Raw genomic sequence first — 20,974 nt, 5'->3', positions numbered from 1 at the left:
CTCTTTCTAAGAGCTTCCTGGAGGGTCTGTTCTTGTAAGGAATAATGGTAAAATGGGACTTAGGATGCCATTTTATCAGAAGCAGAGCAGTAGCCTTCCCCATTGGGAAAATGGCCCATTGATCTTGGATTCTGAGCAATCACATTAGCAGTCTGGCTGCCCTGGGAACAGAGGGGGCTGCCGAAGAAGGGACAGGCAGAGGAAGCTGAACCAGAAGAGAGCATGACTGGGTGTTATCCTTTGATGCTGTCTCTAGTCCAATTTGAAGGAACCCAGTCAGGCTTCTCCCCTGTAACCCAGAACTGAGAATATGTAAATTTGGAAGCTGTGGGGTAAACCAAGGTGGGTCATAAAATCAGGGAGAAAGCTAGGCTACAAAAGGAGGAGGAGAAGAAAGTTGGTGTGGAAAGGGGAGCAGAAAAAAGGGCCTGTAGTTCTCTTGGCTCCTCCTTCTTCAGGTCTCGTTCCAGCTGCCCTGCTAGCTGCATTTCCTTTTCTAAAAACTTCCAATAAATTCCCCCTTTGTGCTTAAGCTAGCTTGGGTGGGTTTCTGCTACTTATGCCCATTCTGTCACTTACTTCATTAACTAAGAGGAAAACAACCAAATAAAGAAACAAGGTCCCAGTTTAGTTCAGTTCATTGCAATTTATTTAATTTAAAAATAAAAACAGAAACAAAAAAAACAAAACAAAACCGAAAAAAAATTGAAACGAAAAACAAAAGTCAGTTTCCAATGAAAATACAAACACTTTGGGTAGTTATCCAGCTTTTTCCCCCCTGTAGGCTGTTCTGGGCTCGAATCAATCAAATGAACAAAAACCAATTTTGACTGGAGCCATAAAGCATGTTGCACCAATTAAATTACACCAATATATTATTATAATACCTTTGAAATGCCTTTCAGACCAATAAATTAAAAAAAGACAAATTCAAATAAAAAAGTCAACTTTTTATTACCAAAACAAAAAAAAAAATAGAAATTAAATAAAAGTCACAACACGGATTTAAAAAAAAAAAAATGTGCAGTCAAGTTTCTCTCTCGCTTTTTTTTTTTTTTTTTTTTCTTCTAGGAATGATACCATGCCAGTAAATCCCTACAGAATGTTTCCAGTTTGGCAATAAGCAGTCAGTTGATCATTCACATTTGTACTCAAGACAGCAGGCTGGGGCGACACTCCCCTGAATTTCCCCCTGAAAAGTGCTCCCCATCATCTGAAGAAGCAGCACCTTATAACAGGGATGGAAAGTCAGGGAGCACTTAGCATTTTCATTTCGCCTAGGGTCTGTCTTGAAGCACTTCCTGAAAACTGATCATGCCTTAAAATTTACCTGTAAAAAGAAGTATAATTCTACTCCTTTGGCAGACGTGTAAACTAAGACATGTAAAGGCCCGCAGAGGCCAGGAAAGGACCAGGAGAGCTGACATGGAAACTCCTGCTTGGTCCATCAGGTCATAAAAGTGTCTTTCACTTGTAATTCCATGGAAATGAATCAAGCGTGACTTCCTTGGTTGGGGATTGGCTGGTATGGATGATAGGACTTAATCAGGAAGCAGGGAGCTGCGTGTCAGGGCTTTTCTCTCTATTCCAGGTTTTTCCTTGAAAGGACAGAGTCAACATGGCATGTAGAATCAGAGGATGTTAGCAGGATGTCAGAAGCAGGCAGGGCCTGAGACACGGGCTAATCCACCCCTCCAGCCCTCGTTAAAGGAAAAACTTAGCCCCCAAACACTGCAGGTGCCTCAGGTCACCCGCTAGTTAGCAGCACACCCAGGACTCAACTCAGAACCTCTGCCTCGGAGTGGAGGACTGTCTTTGCCACAATCCACTGTCTGGGTTGATGGACAAAAGAGAACATGCATGTGTGGGGTTTTTTGGGGAGAAGGGGAGACGTAGAATGATTTTCCTTAATAGTGTCATTTTAGAAGGATGGAAAATACTAAACAGACACAATCACTTGGCAAAAGGAAAACACACATCACCCAGTAGGTAGGTGTTATACCGTAGGCATACTGACAGCTACCAACTTGGGCAGCTGCCACGCATGCGGGGCCAGCAGTGTGGCAATACAGGCTGTCCAGAACAGATTTCATAAAATGAGACAAGAAGTGGGGAGCGTGGAGGCTGCAAGATGCCCTCCATGCACCCACACTTCCCACACACACAATTTGCTATCTACAGACTTTTTTTCCCTTTGAACCTATATTGGAGCTCAGGAAGGAGGTGCAATTGAATGAAAGAAAACGGAGAAGCTTCCATAACACACCACTCAGCTCGACCTGAAGGCATGCGTAAGCCACGACCCCAGAGCTGGTGGCAAGGGAAGAAACGGAGCCATTTCCTTAGGAAAAGAGCAGTTTCACTCCAATGGATGTTCTCAGTGCCTTACAGTGAATTCTTTCCCATCTCCTTATGAACTACTGTCTGTTGGTTTTCCCAAAAATATGCCCCCCCCAAGACTAGTCCTCCTTATATATCTTTGTGGCCAGCAGAAGTCCACCATCTTGAAATAAGGCTTTCAATTTGCCCAGGCCAATAGGATCTGAAGTCTTCCCAAATTCCCCAATGAGACCATTCCAAACCCAGTATCTGAAGATGTCCCATTGTGGGACATCTTATCACCTGTAATCTGGGTGTCTAGAAGTTAAATACCTAGTTATATTACTTTTTATGATAAGAGTCCTGCTATACCTCTTCCCTGCCTCCTCCAGAACCATCTGGATGGCTTCTTGGGAAATGTTCCCTCTTCTGTACGCTTCCTCCCAACCCACTCTGCTCTTTCAACACCTTATTCATTTGAATGGGTGGAACTTTCTTTTCCCCCAAAGCCTAGGACTTCAAACCCGCGACAGAATCCCTAGATATGGGGAGAGCACCTTATGCCTAGCTTTCTTTTCCTCGTCCAAATATTCCACCTACACACTAACTCCCTAGAAGCCAACTCGCCCGCCTCTGTGGATTCTACACTTGGTGGATAGGGAAACTGTTTGCTATTAGTAAACATGGTAAATGGTCGAGCCAGTTACTCCTTTGGAGACTGTGGACAGCATTGCATCCGATTCGTGCAGGTGAGAACCCAAGAGGCAGCATTCCAGTTAATAATGAGATGTTAAAGAAATCGACAAGTTGCCCCCTTGCTAGTGTAGATCAATTTCCATTCATCTGCACAAAGACCACAGAGGGTCCTGAGCTCCGTTACACACCAGAGTTTTGACCTCTCACACCACCATTCTTTTCCCTGTCCATCCTCGGGGGATTGTGCTGAAGAGCAAGGCAGACATCAGGAAAGAAGTGGGAGAGAGCAAGAAGCCCAAAAACCACCACGGGCCGACTCTTAAGTCCTTAGCGGTGTTCAGGGCATTCTCCCTCTGCCCGAGGCCCTGTCTTCCATTCCAGATAGAGTAGCAAATTAACATAGGCCACACTAGTAGCATGAAAGACAAGCACAGATCCCATAGGACGCCTCAACCTAACACTTTCAGGGTTTAGCCAAGTCAAGGATGGCCACCGTGTGGCAAGAGTGCTACTGCCCCCCTTCCCGGTCCCAAGGCAGTCATTGCTATTCAATCACAGCACTCCTTCCCATGTGCCTAGGCTACTCACACCAGCACACCCAGCAGCCACTACCAATCAATCACCGATTCAAAGTTCAGGTGGCTGAAATCTACCTGAAGAGGGAGGAAGCGAGGTCTGAGCTCACCCAAGGCAGATGGCCCCAGTCTCTCTTGCCCCTCCTCCAGGAGCCTTTGGACGACTTTAGGGATATGTTCCCTCTCCCATATGCTTCCTCCCCACCCTCTTAGTGCTGGCCAACACCACCTCCCCTGGACAGCTGGTCCTCTAGGAGGTGCCACAAAGTAAATGCCAATTAGGACCCAAATTCTGACTGGCAGTTGGCAGGACTGGCAGAGAGCCCACTTCTCCCTTTTAGGTGCTGGCTCAAGGCTGCAGACTGGGCCAACCAAGATGGCACCAATCCTTTTTCAGTCTATTGTCACAGCCAGCAAAGAGGTAATCAGCTCCCTAGCACAAGTCATTGCTCCCACGCTCCCCCGCACCCACCCCCAAGCCAGCCCCGCACCCTGGGGAGCTAGTTCAGCTTGTTGCAGATCTCCAGCGCTTTCTTGTAGACCTGAGTCACATCGTCCATGTCCATGAGGAGGGAGAAGCTGCTGTCTCCCAGCCGGTTCCGGTACCGCTTCAGGTACTGGGGTCGGGGCCGGTTCTGGAGCCCCTCAAAGTCCTGGATCTGGAGGAAGTTTTCAGCAGAGACACAGCTGCGGATGCGCTGGCGGGCAGGGCGGTTCTCCTGCAAATCCAGCAAGTCGAAGGAGTCGCTGGACAGGACGCTGTCATCACTGATGACGCTGGAGGGCCGGCTGTAGCTCCGGGACAGGCCCTCGGCGGGGACGCCGGGCTCCAGCAAGGATTCCAGTGTGGGCGTTTCAGGGCTGACGAGGGCCGGGTCCGTGGTCCCCGCGGAGTACTTGCTGCTGTGTTTCAAGATGCCCTTCCTGCGGCAGGAGAGGCCATGGGACGTCCCCCTGGCGGGGTCCGGGGGGCTGGGGGAAGGGAGGCCGCTGCCCAGCCCGTCGTTACTGTCCAACAGCTCCGAAGACTCGCTGCGCTCCGGGGACGAGTAGTAACCCGACTCTCTCTGCTGCGTCTTCTTCAAGATGCCCTTCTTGGGCATCGTGGCCGACTGCTTGGGGCTGAGCTTGCCTGGCGCCTCCGCCTCGGGGGAGCTCGGCAGCGGCACGGCGGTCCGGCACAAGTCGGGCTCCACCTTGAAAGCAGCGGGTAAGGCGGGGCTCACGACGCCTTCGATGAAGCCGGTGCTGTGGGAGCGATGTTCGCTGTTGCTCCGCTTCTTCAAGATCCCTTTGGGCCTCTTGGAACTCAGCTTGGATGGGCTCTCGGGTACCGAGTCCTGGCCGGACTGCGCAAAATCGTTCTCTTTCTTGGACTTTTTCAGGGACCGCTGCCGCTCCAGCATGACCTCGGAGGCCCCGGGCTTGGCCAGGCCCTTGATTTTGGCTTCAGCCTCAGCCTGCAGCCCCGTGGAGCGGTGGTGCCAGTCGATGATGCGAGCCAAGAGCGGCGACTCGGAGTTGTGGAGCGCGTCGCAGTCACAGACGCTGCTCTTGTAGCCCCAGTTCACCCACCAGTGGTTGGCGATGTCCTCGATGGTGGCCCGGCGATCGGGGTTCACCATCAGCATCCACCGAATGAGTCCTCGGGCATCTGTGGCACAAGAGAAAAAGAAGGATGCATCACATGGAAGCCTTTGGCCTTGACGGGGCTGACGCTGCAGGGGTAAGGGGACGTGCTCACTCCGGCAGGAGACCCGGTCCTGCCACACCAGGGAGCAGGAGCCGAAGTCTTCCAGACAGTACACGGGAAAGCATCATCGGGACACAGAACCACAGCCCAGTGCACCGTCACACCCTGGCATGTTTTTCCATAGAAGCAAAGGGATGTCCTAGAACTACTGAGCTCTCCATCAGCTCAGATCTTCATTAAATGGGGAAGGCCAGGCAACTGGATTCCAGCCCCAACCCCAAGCAGGGCCCCACCATTCCTTCGGTGGATATCATTTTACCAAAAGGGAAAACAGGGGGAGATGACCCCGGCTTTTCTGTAGTCGTCCAAGGTGGGCTTGTAAAAACACGCAGTGCTCAAGGTCACCGGGAAAGTGTGTCGGCATGAAAAGGACATCTCAGGCTGAAATGGTGAGAAAGAGGCTCCTTATCAAAGAGGGAAAGAGAGAGGACGGCACATGTGGGAAGTGAAGGGGCCATCCCCAAGGCTGGCCTGACCCCAGGCCTTCACCAGGTCCTGAGACCCATGCCCAGTGAGCTCACCTCCTCTCCCTCTCTGACACAAGCCGTAGCCCACCGAGCTGTCAGCTCACAGAACCCACCGAGATCTGCTGTCTGCTTACGGCCTGGCTGAGACATTCCATGTGCAAATTTCTGCTGCCAGAGAATTAGGGGAAAGCCCCTAAGGGATGTTGACGAGGCCACAGGAACCAACTGACTCTCACAGCTTATAAACTGACTTTTAAGATCAAACTGTGCTCCACCAACGGGAGGTGAATTATATCCTGGGGAGGCACCGCCTCCCCCTCAGCCACTTATGTGGGCTAATGAGTAGCTGGCAGGGGTCAGGCAATGAGATCAGGGGTGAGCTGCTCCCCCGAAAAGTGACAGGATGTTCCTTCAGTCATTCAGTAAATATTTTGTAAATTCCTGCAATGTGCCAGGAGCTGTGTTGGTACAGGTTGGGTCACCTGAAAATTCTCAAAAAAAACCCAAAAAACAAAACAAAAACAAAAAACAAAAAAAACCCAGGCTGGCCTATTGAAAAAAATGAAATGAAATGAAATGAAATGAAATGAAATGAAATGAAATGAAATAAACAAGTAAATATATATATATATATATGCATATGTATTCATTATTCACAGATTCTGTATTATAAATTCTCCTGCTCACTAAAACGTATTTATAGCCCCAAAATCAATACCCGGGCACTCTCCCTGTCATTTGTGTCCATTCGCAAAATGGCAAAAAAGTTGAGTCACCCCCAGCGTGTACGTATGTTCCCAGCTAAGGTCGAAGGAGGCGACACTGCCCTGCCTCATTTCCACTCTCGTACTGTAAACACGTGTACTTTTCACAGCCTGTATCGTCCATGTCTTCCATATCACCACTTGCTCGTTGGTGATTTCACTGTGTAAAATGGCCCGAAGTGCTAACTGCGGTTCCAGAGTCTGAGAAGCCCGTGATGCGCCTTGTGGAGGAAATGTGTGTTCAGTGGGCTTTGCTCAGTATGAGTCATAGTGCTGCTGGCTGTGAGTCTGACGTGAATGAGTCAACAAGATATTTTAAATGAGGTGTCTCTGGACAGAACTATACATAAAACAAGGTTATATATTGATCAGTTGACACCAATACTGTGACCAGAGCTCGAGCCCCATATTTGCCCTAGGAGCAGGGCTGCCTCAGTATTCACTCTCCCCGTGCTCACAGCAACTCTGTGGAATGTAACTACCGCCAAGGATGGGAAATCAGCTGTGCGTGTGCGCGTGGGCAGCGGGCCTATACACGAAGGTCTGTGTTAACAACTTTCCAAAGATGGCCACCTGGACACACACTTTCCATCCACACATCACACTCTCCTAGCAAGAAATGGAGCTTATTATGATCTTGGTTGCTTTGACCCATAAAGCGTGGCAGAAGTGACATGATCTGCCTGCCCAGCACAGAAGGCCTGGAAGCTTCTTCTTCCTCCACCTGAGAGCCCTGAGCTTCCACGGAAGAAGTCCAGGATTCCTCCTAGAAAGAGGGGCCCTGGAGAGGCACCTCATGGAGAGGGAGCCCACGTGAACGAGCCCTGAGCAGCTGTCCCCCAGGCAGACCCAGCCCAGCTGCCATCTGAAGGCCACTGGAGGAGAAGCCCACGCAAGGCCAGAAGAACTCTAGCCAACCCAGGGAATGGAGACATATGGTACCTAGTTGTTGTTTCAACCACCAAATTGGTTCAGGGCGGTGGGGGAGGGGGGAATAGAGTTGTTCTAGCAATAAATAATGCAACAGGGCCCATGGGCGGTGCCCCTGGCTGGAGGCACAGTGGTGAAAAAGAGCAGTTGCCACCCTTGTGGCCCTGAGTCTAGTGAAAGTGGTTTATATGACCACAGGACTAGAAAGGACTTCATGGGATATCTCTTCCAAAATGTTAATTTATAGTGGAGAAACTGAATCCACATGGTAAGGGTCTCGCCCAGGTTCACACAGCAAGCACACAGGACTCCTAGCTTGCCTGGTGTAGAGGACATTTGTTCAAGAAAGTCCATTCGGGAAGGTGTGGGCAAAGCAGCCTAGCAAACCAGCTTTGCCAGAAGGCAAAAACCTGGAGAGAAAAAGAAGAGGAAACGCAGGCGACTCCTTACAGATGTTAAAACAGAAGCAAGAAAGTGTGAGCTACAGCAGGTAAGCCAACCACTCCCGCTTAGCCTCTGACCCTCTGAGGGCACACACCTGACGGCTGCGTGGGCTCCCGGTACTCTCCGCTGCTGATCTGCCGAATGAGGTTTTTGTGATCGAAACCATCGAAGGGCATCGTTCCATAAACGAGAGTGTAAAGCAACACGCCCAGGGCCCAGCTGTCCACCTGGAGCAGAGAGACAGGACATACAAGAGCTCAGAAGCAGGTTCCGGGATGCATCACAGCGTGTGAGCAGCCACCCCCAACGACCCCAGGAACAGAATTCAGCACCTGGCAGATGGGTTCCCAGCTCAGCCTGACAACTGCTATGCAGGGTGGCCGTGGGCTGCTGCAGAGCCTGACCTGCCGTCTCAGAGACCAAGAGTCCCAAACTGTATAAGGACTTTCTTAAAAGATTATCTCCCTGGATCCTCAGTACGATGTTATGAAACAGGGAGGCCTGGATTCTTTTCAACCCCATTTGACAGATGGGAATACTGAGGCCCAAGAAAGCTAAATGATTTCTCCAGAGCTCCTCTCTGCCTCCAGGATGGGTGCCACACTGGGGCACGGGGCTGTTCACTCCGAATCCAGGTGTCAGCGCCTTCCTGCACCTTCTTCCAATGGATCGGGGGCTGCCAATTCAAATGCTTACAAGAGCCAGGCATGCAACCAAGATGAACAAAGCAAGAGAGAATGTGGGGTACAATGTGGGAGTGCGCGGATCACCTGACGTATCAGGCAGCCTCCCCTTGGCTAAGTGCTACCACATAGGAACGTAGGCCCAGCACGGCCAAATCCTTTCGGGAAGTCAGAAACCAGACTTTTCTGTGAAATCTCCCAATTATTGAATGTTTAGTTCATTTTCTTTTAGAAAGACTAATGTGGCCAGATAAAGCAAGCTTGCTAGCCAGATCACAGGCTGTCAGCTTAGAACCTCAGAGAGAGGTCATCAAAGATCAAAGAAACATTCATTGCCTACGATAAATGGACAGTGTCAGGTTTCTAGAGTTTTGTAAATTGAATCCAATGTTCCTCCCTTACATTCTTATTTTAGAAAGAACTTCTCCTCACTGCAATTGGTAAGAGGCCCTTGGCATCCTTCTCTTCACCCTCCAGCCCTATCTTCAAAAACTCTCCAACAGATAAATATTTGGAGGGAAACATTTCAACTCACTGAGCAGCTGCTATTTAAAGGATAAAGAGTGGATGAATCCTTGTAAAGAGAATAATCACTCGCAATCACCCATTTTCAAAATAGCATTTTCACATACACATCTCTTACGGTGGCCCTGAGAGCTTTAGGCTTATAAAGAAATGCGTTTCTCTTGCATTAGAAGGTGTGACTCAAATTGTATTTCCTTAGTGGAGGCTGGGTGGCTCTGTCAGTTGAGTGTCCGCCTCTTGGTTTTGGCTCAGGTCATGATCACATGGGTCGTGGGATCAAGTCCTGAGTCGGACTCTGCCCTCAGCGTGGAGTCTGCTTGGGATTCTCTCTCTCCTTCCCTCTCTGCCCCCACACTCATGCTCTCTCTCAAATAAATGAAAAAGCTTTTTTAAAAAAACTATTTCCTTAATCAAGGAGACATGCTGTCAAAGATATATGCAAAAAGATATTCATTGCAGAGTCAGGGTTTTTTTCCTTGTTTTTTTTGGTTTGTTCTAACAGGGAAAAACTGAAAACAATCTGTCTAAATCTAGGGAAGTGATGAAATTATGGTATATTCATACAATAACATTATATCGTCCTCAGAAACCACATTTTTAGTAATAACAAATTCAAAAAAGGCACAATATAATTTTAAGTCAATAAAAGGCCATATATACATATGTATACATGTATATATAATGATTGCCACTATTTTTTGAAATGCAGAGATCGACACTGGAAAAAAAAGTCTAAAAGAAAAGTCACAAAAATAGTAAGTGGTTATCTCTTGTGGGGGAAACTGCAGGTAACTTTATTTTCTAGATTGTTCAAATCTTCTCCCAAGTGTCCACATCGTGGCTTTTATTATCATATAAGGAAAAGCTTTCTCCGCTTGCTTGCTTTTTTGTTTGTTTGAAGTATTTCTTATATCCAGTGTCTGCCTTCCCTCCTCCCTATCCTCCCCCACCCCCACCCCTATACACCCCAACAACTTACTCACCTCCGGCCCGCGGTAGGGTCTCCCATTGACGATCTCAGGAGAAGCGTAGAGTGGGCTCCCGCAAAAGGTTTGCAAGAACTTGTCCTTCTGGTACAGGTTGGAAAGCCCGAAGTCAGCAATCTGCAAAGGGAAGCAAGACGCAGAGAAGCCAGTTAGCGTTCCAGGGGGTGCCTACATTGGATCCTCTGAGCACTTAGGGCACCTGGGTCGGTCTGCCGGCTGGGTCACCATTTTTTCTCTAGTCTTTGGTCTTCTTAAAAGAACCAGTCCACCCACAGGGCCGGGCCAGTGACCCCCCAGCTGCAGTCCTTGGCATCCAAGACAGATTCTGCTGTATCTGCACACTACACGTTGTCTTACTTACTCAAAACCACTCCCTGCATGGACTTGACCTTCGCTTCGGTTTAGACCCGCTCCGAGAAATATCCCCAGAATCATGGGCTTGACGTTTCCGACGCACGGGACGGTACACAACTCTTTATCTGGGAATTGTCCCTCCGTAACCCACCTAAAATCACATTACACCCACAGTGACTTTGGAAAAGTCACACTTTGGAAAACCACGACCAGGGCCACTGATACCACCCCCTTCTCATCCACCCCCACTCTACCCAGAACTCTGTTTTGCCAACATTGTGACCCCAGGTGAAATCTCGGACCCCAGAGTCCTAGATTTTCAGCCCAAACTCTGCCACCAGTCATCTCTGTGACATGGAACAGATCCCTGAGCTACTCTGAGCCTCAGTTTACCACCAGAAAATGGGAACCCAGGATCCTTTTCTGTTCTGGATCACAGGATTAGTGTGAGAAAAAAACAATCAGTCGATCAATCAACCAAGAAAAGACCATGAATGTAAACCTTTAAGTCTTCAAATTCCATACGATGTTCCCCCTAGCCCTGCTTCTCTGGTACTGCCACCCCTTGGAATCACTCTCTTCTGTCCCGGTTTCTCGAAGCCTTTTATTCGTTATCCTTTGTGGTAGCACTCTTCCCTGTGTGAGCGTGGGCGTGCACGCATGTGTGCATTAGTACATATAATCACATGGAGACACATGACATCTATACGTATAATGTTATGTACGTACATATACACACATGTACCACATATAAATATATACGAATAATAAATTCTCCTTGCCCATTAGACTCTGAGTCCCCTGAGGCAGGTGGCATATTCCACACGGTCCCCCAACTTTGTGTCATCCACTGCTTGGCACCCGCCCCCACCCAAGAAATACCTGTCACTCGAATAGGCAAAATACTTTGAAAAACACAAGACAAGTAATAGAATATACAGAAGAAGAAGGAGAGACTCGGTCACCTCGTAAGGAACAACCTCCAATTATCAGGCACTGTTCTGAGCACTTCCCCCTCTCTAATCTGAGCCCATGTGCTCAATACCGTGAATATACTTCACGCCGCTGAATGGTACAGCTAACCATGGTTAAAACGGCAGATTTCATGTTCTGGCTAATTTGCTGCAATGCTTCAAGCAGATCGGGGAAGTGGGGTGTAGGGAGATGTGGTGAGGCCTCTCAGGAGAGCTGACGAGTGGGCAGCGTGAAGCCGAGCCTCCAAAGCCCACTGCAGCCGTCCGAGGTGAGTCACCACGGGCTCCTGCCATTCTCCAAGCGGATTTCCACTGGAGGCTTAGAAATAGCCTGACCGATTCCCATGCCCAGAGAGCAGCCCAGCCCCGATGGTGAGGCTCTGTTTTGAATGCAGCCCCAGAATAAGCCTATTTTCTAAAAGTCGCCCCTGAATGAATGAATGGAATGCCATTGAAAGCAGCTGGTGTATAACCGCCCTCAGAAAACGCATTCTCCGGGCTCAGATTGCATTTAATTGCCCTGAATTCCACTTTCTTATCAAGGCCTCTGATTTGCTTGCAGGAAGTTGGTTGGAAGCTTATGAAGTGTGCCCCGTCCATCAGAAAAGGAACGGAATGGCCGCAGCCCCGGAGCACGTCCCAGGGCTTTGTCCTCGGCAAGCACGGCCCAGGCGAGGCCCCGACATAGTGCAGTGGGGGAGGCAGGGGGAGAGATCCCCTTCCCACCCCGCGATGTCCGAGGCTTCCAAATACACGCACCCCGGAGGGGTACCCAGCACCGCGGCGTGCGAATGCCTGCACGCACACACTCACACCGGAGTGCTCCCAGGCCGGGCGCCCTTGCTCTCTCTGCAGCCGTCCTGAGAAGCGTGTTTATGTTAGGGCCCACTCCCATCCCCACAGACCGATGTTTATCAGCCTTTCCCAGTAAAACTATCATTGCCGCTGACAGAAGATTAATAGAAATGTAGATTAGCCTGCGTTCTTGGCACCTCAACGGAAAAGAAAAATTAATCAACACACACACACACACACACACACACACAGAGTTCTCAAACCTTGAACCACCTAAACGGGGCTACAGCTCTCAGGTTTCACGCCCGATGGAGTGTCTGTCGACTAGAAGAGTGGAAATGGTCACTGGTTATAAAACTTCTCCCAGCCTCAATTTCTCAGCCGTAAAGTGGAGGTAAGAACAGCACTGACCTCCACAGTGTTGTAGTGAGAACTAAACAATGAAAAGTATGCACAACGCTTAGAACACTCACTGGCACAGAGTCGGGCCTCGAAAAATCTTTGCTTCCCACCGTTAAATTCGTTAATAGTAGCTTTATCAACCTCACGATACTCAAAACAACACCGGCTTTTCCATTTCAGGTAATTATTTTAAGACTTCTTTCTCAAATAAATATACTTTATAGAAGGGAACGGAACTAAATAAAAAGATTAAGTAAAAGAGCGCAGGAGATTCGAGGAAAAGGCAAAAGCCAAGAAGACAGTGAAAGAAAAGAAATTTGGGAAATTTGAAAACGCTGAAATTTGGGAAACAGTGATTTTAAGCATAACGAAACAAAAGTAACTGAATGAAAGTCCTACTTTGCTGACACATGGGTAACCTCTGGAGAAAGGTAACTACTCTGCGTTTTTGCTGGTCATGGGACTGTCCCCCTGCCCTGTATGGGCTCCAAACCATGTCCCCACACTGGGCTGATACCCCAGGCAGCCTGGGCTCTGGAGAGGGATCTGAGAAGCCAACACCCAGGTCCTTAATTTTTGGAGTTTTTGTTATTACCAAGCCGTCTAGAGGTGTGCACTGCTGGATAAAAATCAGAGTTAGAAAGATAAAGTAGGGGCACCTGGGTAGCTTAGTCGTTAAGCATCTGCCTTTGGCTCAGGGCGTGATCCCAGGGTCCTGGGATTGAGCCCCCCATCGGGCTCCCTGCTCCGCTGGGAGCCTGCTTCTTCCTCTCCCACTCCCCCTGCTTGTGCTCCCTCTCTCACTGGCTCGCTCTCTCTCTCTGTCAAATATATAAATAAAATCTTTTAAAAAAAAAGAAAGAAAGAGAAAAAAAAGATAAAGAAGGAAGTAATTATTCACATTTCCAAACTATTAGCCTCACTACAACATGGGTGCACCATGGAGACACCAAGCTAAGTGGAGCGAGCCAGACACGGAAGGATAAATGTTCCATGGGTCTGCTTCTACGAGGTACCTAAAGGGGGGTTAACCTCAGATCTCTGTGAATAATCACTGTGAGCTCACCAGATGAAAAAGAAAGTATCCGGTTGCTGGTGGGTAAACGCTGGGGGAAAATACTGATGAGGTTGAGAACATAAGCGACGGGCTTTTGGTCTTTTGCAATGTCTGAGAGGAAGTACAGTGGATGGACAGATCAGAAGAACCCGGGGCTGGCCTTGGACTTGGCCCTACTGGGTGATGGGCAGGTCCTGCCAAGTCACTCGGTCTCCTCATCTGCAAAGTGGGAATAAGCATAGAACCCAACTCAGGATGCTGTGCGGGGACCGAAGAACAGACATGAAAAGCCCTTGGAACAGTTCCCGTACCAGCTGACTCTAGATGACAGCAGTTGCGACACGGCTGGTGGTTTGATCTGCTTAACAATTGTTTGCTAAGAGCCAGGGCCCACCCCAGAGCCCAGAGAAATTATCGTCACTCACTTCTGGAATAGGCCTGCCCAGAGTGAGAGGCTGCACTGCACGATGGGAGAAGGAAAGGATGCAGGGCTTGAGGGTTTGGGTTCAAATCCCAGACCGACCTCTTACCAGCTCTGAACTTAGGCAGTTAACTAATCCTTCTCTGCTCCACTGAGGTCCGTGGACCAGCAGCTTCGGCACCAGCTGGGAAATGGCACTAAGCTCTTAACTGAGGGCATCTCCAAGAAGCAGTCTCTCAGGGGACCCTAATGAGCCACCTGTCATGACTCACCACACATTCGACTCGGGCATCCCTACATGGGGGCTCTGGCCACCTGCCACCTGCCACCTGCCACCGGCCACCATCAGCACTTGGAGAGGCCCTCCCGGGAACAACTGTCTGCAAGCTGCCCACAGACACGGTAAGGCAGCCTGAAGCAAGGACCCACAATGGGCGCTTGTGTGATGCTCTCTGAGATTTGGGGCAAATCTGGGGGGTAGCGGTAGAGGGTAGACTTTATCAGGTGCCTGGTCCTTAGAGTCGAATGGCCTTAGGTTTGCAGCCAGCCCCTTTGCTAATATTAGCTGCAGGAACCTCCTCACCCGTAAAATGGGGGATAATCAGACCCACCCTGGTGGAGACATTCTGAGATCCAAATGAGATAAGGCACGTAGAAGGTCTGGCACAGGACTCCGGCTTCCAGCAGAGGCTCAGTAAAGGTTACTTTCCTTTTCCAGCCTCCATGCCTGGTTCCTGTGCTTGCTGCTCCTTCCCTGTAGAAGGCTGTCAGCACATTTCTTTCTATCAAACTCCTACCCAGCCTTCAAAACCCAGTTCAAACACCACTGCCTCAGCAAAGGCTTTTTGGTCCGTTTACATTTAACAGACCCACCACTGCCTGCTCAGTGCTTCCAGAACACATTACACAGGGCACTATGAGGCACATAGCAGGGCCATCCGGCCCTGCCAAGAAAGGAGGATCAGGGAAGGCTTCCTGGAAGAAGAGGCATTCAAGCTGAGACTGAAAGGAGGGGCAGGCAAAGAGCAGCGGGAAGAGCGTACTAAGCACAGGATCCATGTGTGCAAAAGCCAGGAAGCCAGAGAGAGCTCAGCGGACTTGAGGAGTGTGAGTCCTACACAAGTTGCTCTCTCTGACCACCCTAGCTAAAACAGCCCCCGCCAGCCTCCACCCTCACTCTGCATGGATTCTCTCCGCTGACAATTAGTTCTGTATTTATTTGTCTGCTGCTTGTGTCCCCAACTGGAATTCTAAGTCCACTATAGGGCAAGTACCTTGTCTTCCTCACTCACCTCACCTCTGTATCCTTCTCCTGGCTGAACAACTGTGAGATTCCGAGCTCCAAGACAAGGACCTGGCTGTCTGGTTCACCGTTAAATGCCAGCATCCGGCACAGGGCCAGGTGCATGGTAGGAACTTAGTAAGTGTCTGTGGTCGAGTATCTACTGCCCCCAGGAGATTCCCAGCTTGCTGACCGCGTAAGTGCAGGAATAGATGAGTGGATGCGGGCATGTGTGGATACACACGTGTACACAAACACATGCATAACGGGATGAATGAACAAACAAACCGAGGGACTAATTAATGCACGAATGCAGAGTTCTCACACGCATATAATCAAAGCCCAGAGGCCATATCCCGAGCTGCCCCATTTGGCCTTGTTAAGCCTCCGAGATTTCTAGCTCATCTTAGCCCTGGCCATTCAAAGCTTCTTTTCTTGTCCGCAGCCGCCGTGATTCCATTGTCATCAGGGGCAACAGGCCATTTCCCCTCTGCCCCTCTCCTCTGAGCCCTGGGAGCTCACCAAATTCCCAGCCCTCTTTGAGGAGGCGAGCTGACCCCAGTGCTTGGACCTCTTCTTATTGTAAGACATTTTTACAGGACCCTTCTATGGGAATTGTCGGCATTCCATTCTCCCAGAGAGTGGGATGTGAATCTGGCCCATTTTTATTAATTGCAAATTACTGCTATGCTGGGTGTCTATTTTAGTAGACATAAGGCTTTAGCAGGCTTCTCTGGAGCACGGAATGCAACCCAAAGAAGCACATTGCTCTCATTCTTTCTGCCAACAGACTATGTGAATATTTTTAGAAGCCACACCCTCTCGCACTAGCCAGATAAATAATTTCCAATGCCAGATGTGCTCTTTGCAAATCAACATCAGGCAGAGAGGAGGGGAGGAACGAGCTACATGGCTCACACCAAACGACAGCACCATGTGACAAGTTTAAACCAGTAGCATTTTTACAGGCCCCCCACCCTTGGAATAAAGAAGATGGAACCGCAGCTAGAGAGGCACCAGAAGGGGCTCCAAGAGGGACCTGGCTGCTCATATCCCACTGGCTTTCCCTCCCCACCCCCCACCCCCCCAAGGGCCAGACGCTGATGCCTCGGGCTCTCCTGAACATGGAGGCCGACGTGTGGCCATGTGTCCGCTGCCTTTGCCACCGGTGTCCTTTCTAAATATGTTTCCAGCAAAATGCTGAGTCAGGAAGAGCCGGGCAGATACAGCCAGAAGACCAATCCACACCAGCTGAAACGCATTTTTTAAAAAATCTTGGAAGTGCATGAGAGATGATGAAAGATAATTTGCCCAGAAGTCAAACATGGGAGTTCTCCTCCTGGCTGTCATCCCTTCACCCCAAACCCAAACAACTGAAGGGTACCTACTGAGTGGCGAGCGCTGGGCCACACTCCGAGGAAACAGAGACACAGGAGCCCACAGTGATTCCCTGCGTGTGACCTTGGGCCTGTCACCTAGACCTACGGGGGCCGTCCTCATTCAAACAAGAGGCCTGGAAAACGACCCTCAACGTTCTTCAAGCGCTAAGATTCTCAGATCCCAGCAGCATCCCTTGAACAAGCAGAAGGGAGAATTAGTGCCAGGGAATGGGAAGGTCTGGTTTCCACGTGTGTGTACGCACGTGTGCGTGTTTTACCCTGGGAAATGCCAGGAGCAGAGATTAAGGAAAAGACAAGGAGAAAAAAAAGAAGCATGACCCAAAGTTCGATTTTTATAATGTGTCTGCTATTTACCTATACGATGGACAGGGAGCGCAGAGGGAAGGACTGGGTCCTGGGAGCTGGGAGTCCCAACACCACTGCCCCATTGGTCATGCCCCTGTGCCATTTCCCGGGGCTCCTGCCCCATTGTTCCCAGCACAATTGCTTTCAGAATTCTAACTATTCTTCTCCTCCATGGGGAAATTCTATGACTCCATAGGAAGCTATGTGCCTTATCACTGCTGGGACTACATCATGGGACCCAGAGGTCACACTGTCCCACAGAACCCAATCCCCCAGCCAGAGGCTCACATTCCAGGCCTTGTAAAGACTGCTTGTCGTTAGGAGAGCTCTGGGGGCAGGTGGCAGGAAGAATCTGCAGACAAAGTTACCAGGGTGGATGACACGAACCCTTAGAAATGTGCCCCTCAGACCAGAACCCACCACTCCCGAGGACCCAGGCACCTTCAGGGCAGCTGGCCAGTGTCCTCTCCGGTGACCAACTATTGGCGAAGGTGCCTTGGATACTGAGAGTTGAGTGCTAAGTGCCCTGTGTATTGTCTAAAACCCTCACATTTGCCCTTGACTCCCAGGCGCCCCAGGCACAGAGCACGGCACACATTAAGTGCTCAGGAAATACTCACTGAGAAAATGAACAAATAGACAGCCAGCCCCAGAGGCAGGACTGGCGTCCCTACTGGACACACCAGAAAACGGAGTGTTAGGGGAGTCACTTCTCCAAAACACGGCCATTAGTCAGGGACAGAGTCGCGATTCAAATTCAGACTGCAGGCTACCCAACTCCAAAGCCACCGCTCTTGATCTTGACCCACTGCACAGTGCTCAGCTAAACACAGGGTATCTTGTTTAGTCCTGAAAACAAGCCTGTGAGCGTTGCCGTCACCTCCGTTTTACAGTCACAGAAACAGGCTGAAGTGGCTTTCCCGATGGCCAGCAGCGAGGAAGCCACACAGGAGGGAATTTTCTGGCTAGACAGCCAGTGCTCCTGCTAGAATAATCCAGAAAGGGAGAGACCTTGAGATCTCACTTCCTGATCCTAGGAAGAACTGCTTTGACCAACTGTTTCCTCCGTATTCTGTGGACTAACACAGAAAGAGGTGACCGTGGTCAACTACTCGCAAAACCAGGAGGTCATCCTGACGTGACTCCGAGGACCCTCTCAAAGGACAATGGTAACTAATGGTCCCGCCATGATCCGCAAACAGAATCCAAACGCGGAGCAAGGAAACAGTCTCCCTGTGATGCACCCCGTCCACTGAGAGCGAGAGGAACCAGGAAAGGGGACAGCACAAGGTCATTCCCATGCTTTGTCCGGGGACCAGGGATGAGGCACTAACGTCACCAGCCGCCAATTAGAGGGATCCCCTGGTGTCGGGAGTACTGAGGCCATTTCATAATGAAACCCATGCGGCAAGCTCCGTTTATTTTGAAACCGTATTTGCTTATTTTGCAGACGTGATCAAAAGGACATTCAGAGGATTCTGCAGGGGGTGCCTGAACCCCGTGGGCCAGGAGAGCTTGCTTCAACTCCAGCGGCAGCCAGCAAAAACACTCTTCGTGGAAGTAAGCCCCATCACCGGACGGTACGCTCCTTCCCAGCAGCACACACAACCATAGCCAGGTTCCCAGTTCCACCGCTAGTTTGGGGGGTGGGAGGGCCGGGAGAGAGAAAGAGGAGGCAGGGCACGGCAGTGACAGAAGGCTGGCAGGGACAGAGTTCCAACTCTTACATAACCTGGGGCGGCGCTGGCAACTCAAGCCCTCGTGAGTCAGACACATATGGGCTCAAACCCCAACGCCACTTACCGCTGTGTTACCTCGAGTTGGTAACTTAACTTCTCTGTGCCTCACTTTCCCTATCTGCAAAATGATGTCAATAACAGTGCCCACCTCATAGGGTTGTGAAAACTAAAGGTAAGCGATAGCAGGCAAGCATGTTATGAAATACACAGGCAATATGTTCCGGTCATAGGTGTTTCCACAGTGATGATTGCAGACTACGAGCTTCCCGAGGACAGGGGCTGTATTTTAATCATCTTTTTATCCCAGCACGAAGATCAAGGTCTGGCATGTAGTTGGGAGATCAATAAATGCTCATCGAACAGAAGGGCTGGAACTGAACTGAGGTGACTCCCCTGCACCCGCCTGCCGGGGCAGGACTCCGCGGCCTAGTTCCGAGGCCGCAGCCTGGGGCACCTTGAGGCCCCCGCCCTGCGTATCAATCCACCAGGCAAGAGCTTTACCTTAATATTGCAGCTGTCATCCAGCAGGATGTTTTCCAGCTTCAAGTCCCGGTGGACCACGCCGTTCTGCAATGAGAAGACAGGCGGGGCGGTGAATGGGGCGCCGGCAGGAGACACAGAAAGGGGGAGTGCGAGGGTGAGCAAAGGGAGGTATTTGACAGATTAAAGAAACGCGCCGCCCCGGTGGTCTTTGCCTCCATCCTTCAGGGCTCCTCTCCCTGTCATGAAGCTTCCCGCCAGCCAGCGACCAGCGACAGGAGAGCATTAGTCACTTGCTGTGTGGTGAAGGGAAAAATGACTGGAATCCCTTCTCCCCCAGAGCCTGTAAAACAGCAGGGGGATTCTTCGTCGGAATGTGAGTCCACTGTGTGAAAGCAGCAGAGTCGGGGGCGGCGGTGAACAGCGTCAGTCTGACCTGCGCTTCTCAGGGAAGCAGATTTCTCTGCTGGAGACTCAGAATGTGGGGCTCATGGGCCTCACTTGTCTGTCTGTCTGTCTGTCTGCCCACCCCCACCCCCCCGCCAAGGCTGGGAAGGGGATTCACTCAATCTATTATTCTGACCCATGAAACGACTCCAGATCTGTCCAGAGGGTAACAGAAGCCCCCCCACCCATGCACGGGCAGTTCCTGAGCAGCTGGGAAGGAAGTTCTGCAAGTCCCCCTCTGCTCAGCTAGACTCAAGGGTGAAGGGTGAAGGTCGGAGGGGCTGCGGAGACCCTAGCCACTGGGCAGACCCTAGCCACTGGGCTGAGCCCAGCAGGTCGCTGCCCTACCGTGGGACCTTTCCATTCAAGCAAACCCTGGCAAGGCTGGAAGCTGACCTGCAGGGACGGGCAGACAGCCCCGCTGAGGCTGAGAAGGACTCGTTAACCCATAGGCTGCTGGTCTATCCCACAGTAACAACTGGTATGGACACACAATTCTTTGTAAAACCCAATGATCTTTTAATGGCGGGGAGGGGCACAGGCAGAGGCGGAACCCAAAGAACCAGCTATGTACCTTGGGCCTGGGCGGACAAATAGCGGGCAGTAAGTTTTTCCTATCCTTCAGCATGAAGGACATTTACAATTGAAGCTGCCCTTTTAAGCAAAGCAACTGGCTAGAACATCTCTGTCTTTCGATAGAGATTTCTTTAGGCCAGAATCGGCATGTTTACAGTTGGTGCCTTATTGTTTATTTTCCTTTCCATTTGATAATTCCCACTATCTCCAAAAGCACAGGCTGAAGGGATGGAAGCTATATTTCTACTACTCTTTTTCTAACGCGCACCTTCCAGGATGTGTTTTGACCTAGGGAAGGCACAAACCAAGGCTCCTGGGGGAGAAGGTAGAGAATCAAAGGTCCCTGATGTTTTTCTAGTTTTAAAGATTGGGAGCAGTTTTGGTTTATAGTATTGCATTCCTGGTTTTCAGAGTAGGATGGAATGAGTCTGATGAAGACCCATTCATGCAAAATCCCACGTATTTACCCACCTCAGAAAATGAAAATATGATCTGAAAGTGCTTTATGGTGATGCCTGATGATAAAGTGCAAAATACTGTTTGATCTCAGTCATCAGTGC

General features: G+C 50.1%; 1 protein-coding gene across 3 annotated transcripts in view; it reads right to left on the bottom strand.

Moving 5' to 3' along the window:
- Positions 1-631: 631 nt before the first annotated feature.
- Positions 632-20,974, bottom strand: part of NUAK1 (NUAK family kinase 1) — a 71,638-nt gene continuing 51,295 nt past the window's right edge. For all 3 annotated transcript variants that reach the window (XM_026499756.4, XM_044384468.3, XM_057316135.1), the window contains 4 exons: positions 19,413-19,478; positions 10,140-10,259; positions 8,043-8,175; positions 632-5,244 (listed from right to left, as the gene is read on the bottom strand). In XM_026499756.4, the coding sequence (XP_026355541.1) occupies positions 4,091-5,244; positions 8,043-8,175; positions 10,140-10,259; positions 19,413-19,478 (1,473 nt within the window). In that variant the 3' untranslated portion in view covers positions 632-4,090. The remainder of the gene's footprint in view (positions 5,245-8,042; positions 8,176-10,139; positions 10,260-19,412; positions 19,479-20,974) is intronic.

Source organism: Ursus arctos, unplaced genomic scaffold, assembly GCF_023065955.2.
Source record: "Ursus arctos isolate Adak ecotype North America unplaced genomic scaffold, UrsArc2.0 scaffold_21, whole genome shotgun sequence".
Classification (NCBI taxonomy): Eukaryota; Metazoa; Chordata; class Mammalia; order Carnivora; family Ursidae; genus Ursus; species Ursus arctos.
This window is presented reverse-complemented; position numbering and strand designations above follow the sequence as displayed.